This window comes from Rhinopithecus bieti, unplaced genomic scaffold (genome assembly GCF_001698545.2).
Source record: "Rhinopithecus bieti isolate Rb0 unplaced genomic scaffold, ASM169854v2 scaffold_31127, whole genome shotgun sequence".
Taxonomy (NCBI): Eukaryota; Metazoa; Chordata; class Mammalia; order Primates; family Cercopithecidae; genus Rhinopithecus; species Rhinopithecus bieti.
In genome coordinates this window covers 1,866,922-1,875,755 of record NW_016813970.1, presented here as the reverse complement: position 1 = coordinate 1,875,755, position 8,834 = coordinate 1,866,922, and the positions used below count along the sequence as shown (strand labels likewise).

Here is an 8,834-nt window from a genome sequence, read left to right as displayed (position 1 = left end):
GGTTTTCCTCTGGTTTAGTCTCAACAAACAGTACAAGCTTGGGAGGGATATTTGCTGGGATTTAGCTGAAACACAGAAGCAATCAAGTGGTTGAATTCTGCATTTTAAAAATTGAATGACATTCCTTTATCCATATTGATTTGAGCTTTGGTAAATTCAATTGTTGATACCACCTGGATAATTTTAAATCTTTCTGAAGCTTTAAAAAAGAATTTCCAACACAGCTCCAGCAACATAAGAATTTCATCAATTGAAAGCTAAGAATCATTTCTGTGGGATGTGTAAAACAAGAAGCTGACCAGCATTATTTTCTTTTTCTTTAATTCAGTATCATTATTGAGAGTTATTCTTGAACTTTATGAAAACCAGACTGGGGCATGAGCATGTTCTCCATTGAATCATGTTCAAGGAATTGAAACTGAAAATCATTCAAAGTAGAGAAACATGACATTGAAAAATAGTTTACATTCTTTATTCTCCCTCAGAGTATCTGAGGCTGTTTCTAACTAGGAATCTAACTAGGAAGCCTTAGGCTGATAGGAGATCTGGGTTTGGTTTTTTTTTTTTTTTTTTTTTGAGACGGAGTCTTGCTCTGTCGCCCAGGCTGGAGTGCAGTGACCGGATCTTGGCTCACTGCAAGCTCCGCCTCCCGGGTTTACGCCATTCTCCTGCCTCAGCCTCCCCAGTAGCTGGGACTACAGGCGCCCACCACCTCGCCCGGCTAGTTTTTTTGTATTTTTTAGTAGAGACGGGGTTTCACAGGGTTAGCCAGGATGGTCTCGGTCTCCTGACCTTGTGATCCGCCCGTCTCGGCCTCCCAAAGTGCTGGGAATACAGGCTTGAGCCACCGCGCCCGGCCGGTTTCTTGTTTTTTGTCTTGTTCTGTTTTATTTTAATAGATGTTTAGTTTACTAGTCAAAAAGAGGTCTTAGGTTTTTGTTTGGGTTTTTTTTTTTTTGTTACTACTTTGCTGGTGTATCAGTTATGACCTTGGATCCTCTTACTCATTTGCTCCAAAAGTTGTGATTTCTCACCATTGTCCACAGAAAAAATTCCAAATAATCTCATTCAAGGCTTTCGGCTGTCTAGCCCAGGCAATCTCTTAGCCACACTTCTTACTATCTGATTCTTCCATGCAAGTCCCTTTCCAGTCAAAAAAGACTATGAGCTGCTCACAAGTCTCGTTTTGCTGCCTCTAGTCCTTTTCCTTCATTATGCTATCCTTCAGGAATGCCTGTTGCTTCTCTCCAGTCTTTGAATGTTCCATGTATACTTCAAGGTGTGATTCATCCTCTTCCATGAGGTCTTTCCAACCATGTCACCATTTCCAGCCTCCTCTCCCCCTCCCTAACTAAAACAAATCTTCTCCTTCCATCTATCCCCCTCACACACAGAGACACACACACACACTCCACATGCTCCTACAATTTAGTCATAGCGTGTATCACATTCAGGGCTGCTACTTGGGCGTGCAAGTTGTGCTCTGCACAAGAACGTCAAGCCGAAGGGACACGTAGGGATGAAAATCCATCTTACTCTCCATTTGCCAAGGCGTGCACCTGCCCATATGACTGTGTTTCTGCAGAGGATACCTTTTTCTGTTTTCCACAAAGGCACCGTATGGACTGGTAGCCCATCTGTTCATCTGCGTCTATGTTTTTTAGTTCCCTTTCCCAGAGCACAAATTTGCTGAGGGCAATGACTACCCTTTTATTCCTACCATTCCTGGTACAGTGCCTTCTTTACACATGGTAAGTTCTCAGTGACTTCATTTAATTTAATTAAGGCATGAAATGTATTGACTAAAAACAATTACTTCAGCTTATAAATGCAAATATGAAAAGTACTGTAGGAATCAAAATGGACTTAGTAGATGTGGAACAGTAACTTGTCTGACTTTAAGTGCATTATGGTTCTATGTCAGCTAAGTAATTTCCTACAAAATGTAGTGCCCAGTAGTCTTTTGTGGGGCTTCAGAAACCACATTTGTGACAGACTATGACAGACCATGGCAGAGCTGGACTGAAATCCATTTCTGGTTGTTTGTTAAAATATGCAAGGAATAACATTAAGAATTTTCTGCAGTGGGCAGAATTAAGGTCAGGAAGAATGCCCATGGGAGGTGAGGGAATTTTGGGAGGAGTCGGTTGGATCAGTCTGAGGTCAGTATACTTCCAGGAAGTCTACATTAAGGCAAAAACAAAAATAAGACCTCATCTTAAAGCCCTTGAAGCTAGAATGACTCTGCCTTTACCAACACTGCAAATTGTGTAACTTGATGTGGCCATGCTCTCAAAGTAAAAAATTGCTTCGTAAAGGCTTTAGTGGAGAATTAATATTAGTTCTGTTGCAATTTTATGTGACAAATGAGAAATGTTCATAAAGCAAGCTTTACAGATCACAAAACAATGATGTACTTAAGATAGGTTTTATGCCTATTTGATAAAATGGACAGGACTTCAAATTTCAGATTGCAAGGAGCAACCATTGGTCAGCCTCTCCAAGCAAGTCCCGTGCCTATGTACAAAATTTCTTAGTAACTATGCACTTTTACAGTCCCAGCTTTAAATTGCTTTTTGTTTTCCAGGATGTATTGAGTTTATGTGATGAACTGTTTTCAGGAAAAAACAAGCCGTCTACAACCATTTCACAGTGCATCTCTTTCTCTCTCTCCTTTTCCCTGACAGTCCTCTGTGATGTCAGTCTGCTTTGCCCGTTTCCATCCTAACTTGGTGGTTGGTGGGACTTACTCGGGCCAGATTGTTCTCTGGGACAATCGCAGTCATCGAAGGACTCCAGTGCAGCGGACACCCTTATCAGCTGCTGCACACACGGTAATGCAAATTTTTGCCATATCCCTGTGAGCCACCAGGCCCTGAAAGAGAAAATAACTCTACTCAAAAAGTATGGATGTTTTCAGTAATGCCAAGTTGGGAGGATCTATTTTATTATGATTGAATCCTGACCAACTAAAATTGAATAAAAGTACATGAAGGAATCACTGGCTTTAGGTATGTCTCTTAATAACCTACATGTGCTAGGATGTAGGGAGGATCTCCTTGGCTCTCCCAAAGGCCACCAGTGAAGAGGAACCTTGGACGAGGCATCTGTGGAATTGTTTTCCCAAAGAAACCCTATGCATTTACATTATAAGGTAGAAACATGTATTTTCAAATAGATCCTGAAGAGTGAGGATTTCACGTCAAGGGATGATATACGGGACGTTTGCCAACAGGCCTTTTCCATTTGTGATTTGAGAGAGTACTTTGACTTTAAATTCTGGAATGTGTAGTGTAAGTCTCAGCATAAAGTCTACAGTGACAATATAATCCTTGGGGTTAAAAGTCAACATCTCAAAACCATTACCCATAATTTAGTAGAAGAGGTTCAGTATAAGTGTTCATAAGACAACTACTCTGTCATTTCCTTTAAGAGAATGACAGGTGTGTACAGCAATTGTTCAGAGGAATGAGAAGACAGGCATGTCTCCATCAATCCTTGCTACCTTGACACTCAGGGTAACTGATGTTCTTTCTCTGAAATGCCCAAATTATGCCCAAGGATACAGCTCTACTCTTGTTTTCAATTTCCTTAATGCGTTTGCCGCATTTGTTTCATATGCTGGCCTCAAAAGCACTCTGGCGTGAAAAAGGACTGCCAGCTGTTTAGCTAAGTCCATGAGGAGGAAAATTCTCCCACTCTTGTAAGATTATCAATGGGAAATGACAAATACCAAGTCAGCCCCAATTCTGATTGACTGGGGCCAAAGACACATGCATGTGAAACTAGTTCTTGGGAATCTTGGGAAATTGCTCTTGCCTACCCCATTTCCCCCAACTAATAACAGAAAATTGTGGCCCGGAGAAGGTGGGCTTGATGCAGGTGTTTGGCAAAGTACTGTGAAACCATGTCTTGGCCCTGTTTGGATGGCTGGTGTGTTTCTGAACGTACCTTCTGAAATTTCCGAAGTTGTAAATCCAAATGTTAAAACATTTAGCAGTAAGGTTTTGGGGAAAATTCAAACCCAGGAACTCTTCCAAAGAATTAACATTTCTTTTGCAAGTAACTTAGAGTGCGATCATCACAACTAAAATACTATTATTATCAAACTTACTGATGTTACTTCCATTAGAAAATAAAATAAGCCAGGCATGGTGGCTCACGCCTCTACTGCCAGCATTTTGGGAGGCCGAGATTTGAGGCCAGGGGTTCGAGATCAGGCTGGCCAATGTGGCAAAACACTGTCTCTACTAAAAATACAAAAAGTAGCTGGGTGTGATGGTGCACGCCTGTAATCCCAGCTTCTTGGGAGGCTGAGGTATAAGAATCGCTTGAAACCGGGAGGCAGAGGTGGCAGTGAGCCAAGATTGTAGCACTGCACTGCGGGCTGGGTGACAGAGGGAGATTTCCTCTGAAAAAAAAAAAGAAAGAAAAAAAAAAAAAGAAACAAAACTTGTCCACCTTTCTCTTTTGCTGTGTGTTTTTGTTGTTGTTGTTGTTATTTTGGGGTTTTTTGTTTGTTTGTTTGTTTGTTTTTTCTAATCTATAGCTGAAAGTGAGCAGTTAATTTTGTGACTGTCTTTCAACTTTCACTATTGGCTGGCTGATTGGTACCAGGATCAAAAAGGAAAAAGAGGCCCACCACAGATTACTCACTAATTTCCTTTCACACCCACCACACATATGCATATGGGACAACAGGAAATCATAAGTAAAACAAAATCCTTCAGGCACACAGTAAGTTTATTTCCAAAATAAATAAAAACAATCTGGCATCTATACTGGAAAAATTAGGTGTACTGTAGCTTTTCTCTTCCTTAATGATAGAGGTGTGTGTGTGTGTGTGTGTGTGTGTGTGTGTGTGTGTGTGTGTGTATAAGCATGCCCCAGTGTCTGCTTCTGTTTTGGTTTCATTACACCTCTTTTTCCTTTTAAACTGAGTTTTATTACTCATGGAAGCACAGGCCAGTACTGCTGATTAAAGCCTGGGAGGGGCTGCCACACACACTCTTTCTCCAGGCACCTAGCTCTATTATTCTTCTATACTTGCTTTCTTTCTCTGCTGGACCTTTCTGAGTCTTAATCTGTTAGTGTTTAACGATTTGTGTTGATGCTCAGTGGTTATCAAAGAAGCCCCACTGGACTCCTGTTGAAAAGCAAGATGGATTTCAGGTTCATAACAGTATTTGGACCCTGCCTTCCCATTCTTCAGTTTTACTAAGTCTGTACCATTTTCAGGTGAAAATTTGTTACATCCAATCTTCCATTGGATTTCCACACAGAGGTTAGCGTGCTGTGTGGCTCCGGGCTTGATAATGCGCTGCCTCAGGCTCTACATGCACCAGAGACGTGGGAAAGAGCATTGCCTACAATCCCACAACCAATCAGCCCTCCTGATACTTAGAGAATTGATTGGGATAACATTTAGCTTCAGATCTCTGCTGTACTTACCACTGTGCAGATCCACTAAGGCTGATTCATTTGGAAGTTTCAGTAGGGACATGGTGTGAAAGACAGGGACTTAGCTGACTGTCCATCGACATAGGGGAACTAGGTGATATAATTGTCAAAAAAGCAGATGTAATCTTAGCATGCATTAAATGCAGGCATATTTTTTATCACATGAAAGTGATAATTCAGTGCTACCCAGATTTCTATATTCTGCTGGTCAGATTATAGGTAGACAGTTCTGTTTGATTCTCAGAACCTCACTGGAAGGGGAACTCAGACAAAATACAGCATTTTCAAAAGAGATTCACCAGGATAGGGAAGGTTTTGAAAACCAGGTACCCAAGGAACAGATGAAGGAATTAGTGATAGTCTGGGTAAGAAAAGATTTGGCAGGGAGAGGAGTAATAGGGAACAACTGTCTATAAATATTCAAAAAGTTGTACTGTTTTGACTTGATTAGTTTGGTCTCAGAGGGCACTGCAATGAAAGTATCTCCTGAACTTTCTTTATCCCCATTAGTGGAAGAAAAAATTCCCCCAAGATACTGCGAAAATTGGCTGCCCTTTAAGGAAGGTGTTTAAGCAGACTTTGAACGACCTCTTGGTTGAGGCAGATGAGTAGCTACATTAGATAATTATTACCACTCCTTCTGACCAGCAGTTTATATGATAATAATAGTTTGGGAACCATCCTTTACACAATATCAACTTTCCAATATTAAATATTGTTTCATTGTAGTTGTGGCTAGGTATTATGGACAGTAACTCATCAAGGGTAAGACTTATACTGTCAGCTATTTACACAAAGAAGCACCAAGTAAGTGTGGTTTGGCCACTGATGGCTGAACTGCCTGAAATCTAACCCAAATTGCTGTAGGTTCTGCTCATGGTAACCTTCCATTTAGTGTCTAATACACAGCTGCAAATGATTTTACCCTACCGTTTAGAATTCTGCAGAGTGGGATAACCCACAAGACTATGACAGAGGGTTATAGCATCTTCTGTATGGTTCCCGGGATGTATACATGACGTTTCTCAATGCCCCGGCCAAATCTAAGCCTCTATACTACTGCAAATGGTATTTTGAAAAATAAATATATTATTATCCTAGATTTTGTAGTAACATAAAAGAAGCTAATTTTATCTCACTAGGTACACTGTGCCAATAATCTCACCACCAGTATCTCTTCCCCAGATTAAAATGGTATGAATATTAACCACTTTGTATAAAGAATGTTAACAAGTGTTTGGCATTGTGACTATAAAGCATTAAACTCCAGATTTAGTAACATATATTCCTTCCAAAAGTCAGTAGTTCTACCCTTTTGAAGACTGTCTTTTTCCATCACTCTTGTTGAGCTTAGAAGCCAAACTATGCAGTGGAGACTTGTTCAAGTAATCCAAATTCAGTAATCCAAATTCACTTCCCTGCATTGCCTTTGCCCCATCAAAACTCATTTGTTCTAGCTTCCTTCTGTTCCACTGCATTGCATTCTGACTGAACAAGGTGAAGCTTTGTAAGTATTTTCACTATTATGTGTTGCTGCCAGAGCTTTTAGAAAGAAATCAGGTTCAAATGAAAAGCAGCAAATGACCTGATGCTTGTATTATAGTAGGAGTATGTCACTCTTTAATCCTTGTTTTAGAGTAATGTGTTTGACACTCAAATGTAAGCATTTCCTCTTGGATCTGTGTCTGATCTTCCTTGTTTGTGTTTTTGCAGCATCCCGTGTACTGTGTAAATGTTGTTGGGACCCAGAATGCTCATAACCTCATCACTGTCTCTACTGATGGCAAAATGTGTTCCTGGAGCCTGGACATGCTCTCAACTCCACAGGTGGGTTTGTTTTTCCCTACACATAACACCATCCTGGTTAAAAGAGATACCTACTTAATGGAACATAGTTCCTAAAAGCCAAACCCTCACATCCTAGAGGAGCTAAAACCAATGGATGCACTTGAAAGACTAGGGCTTGCTTTCAGCAATCTTCTCTTGAAGCCAAAACCCATTTCCTTTACCACAAATCATGTAATTATTGTAATACATTAATCCTTAGGTCAGTTTCAAGTGAAAATGAAATAATCCATTCTAAATCATAGTAATTATGGAAGTTACCTATGGTATGAATTGTACTTACCCTACAGCATTGTTGAATAGATGCAAACGAGGTTGGAGCTCAGCAGAGCAATCCCTTATGGGTACTTGCATTGGAGGGAAGGTAACCCAGCAAAACAGAAATCCAAGCCCTTGCTTGTGTCCATAGTCTAGACAATAGCCTGTGTCTATGAAGAACTTATCAAACCATCTGTTTTCCCCTCTGGAATATTTGTTAGTATGGCTCCTGTCATTCCTCTCTCAGTAAATGAGAAGTCAAAAATGAAAAAGTTCCCAAGTCTGCAAACCAATACTGATTGCAACAATGGGAACCAAACAAAGGAATAGAAGTGGGAGAAGCTGTCAAAGGGAGGCAACTAAATGCAACTTGCAAGATATGCGTATGTAGACAAACACACAAGACATACGCATACACACATGAACACATACACACACACTTTTCCATATTTCTTTGTGTGAAAAAACAGTATTCACTATCCTGCGGCCAAAAACAACAGAGAAGAAGTCATTGTAGCCTTTGACCAAAATGTAAGGAAACATGAAGAAAACTGCAAAACGATATCTAGGAAATAATTCTCAATGTTAACACTCCCGTATTCTTTCCCAGGATAAAAACCCTAGAATGTCTGTCACACAATTTTAGAAGAAGTTAAAGTTTCAAAATGTACATAAGGAGACAGGGCACGGTGCTTCACGCTTGTAATCCCAGCACTTTGGGAGGCCGAGGTGGGAGAATCATTTGAGCCTAGGAGTTCAAGACCAGCCTAGGCAACACAACTTTAGTTTTTCTACCAAAACTTAAAAAATTAGCTGGGTGTGGTAGCATATGTCTGTAGTCCAAGTTCCTTGGGAGGGTCAGGCAGGAGGATTGCTTGAGCCCAGGAGTTTGAGGTTGCAGTGAACTATTATCACACCACTGCACTCCAGTCTGGGTGACAGAGTGAGACTTTGTCTCTTCAAAAAATAATAATTGTTTTATTATACACACACACATACACATGTACAAAAGGAAATATGGAAACTGTGAAGAACCAACCTCCTTTAAGTTTCCACAAAATACAGATGTAAAGAATACTAAGTTTTAAAAAATAATTTTAGGAAGAAAAAAGAGAGAGTGCTAATAAGCGGCTTACAATTGAAGTTCCTCTATTTTTGCTGATCTTTAACATTATAGAGGCCTGGAGGGATTAGTATTTTATGGCTTTGTCTTAAAATTCTCAGCAATGTTTTGTTTTCTTTTAAAAGCCTGGAGATTATAAACAGACATA

The 8,834-nt window shown here is 40.2% G+C and overlaps 1 protein-coding gene across 6 annotated transcripts in view; it reads left to right on the top strand.

Moving 5' to 3' along the window:
* Window positions 1-8,834, top strand: part of DYNC1I1 (dynein cytoplasmic 1 intermediate chain 1) — a 327,551-nt gene that overhangs the window by 249,665 nt on the left and 69,052 nt on the right. For all 6 annotated transcript variants that reach the window (XM_017849322.1, XM_017849319.1, XM_017849321.1 and 3 more), the window contains 2 exons: window positions 2,688-2,834; window positions 7,174-7,287. In XM_017849322.1, coding sequence (XP_017704811.1) covers window positions 2,688-2,834; window positions 7,174-7,287 — 261 coding nt within the window. The remainder of the gene's footprint in view (window positions 1-2,687; window positions 2,835-7,173; window positions 7,288-8,834) is intronic.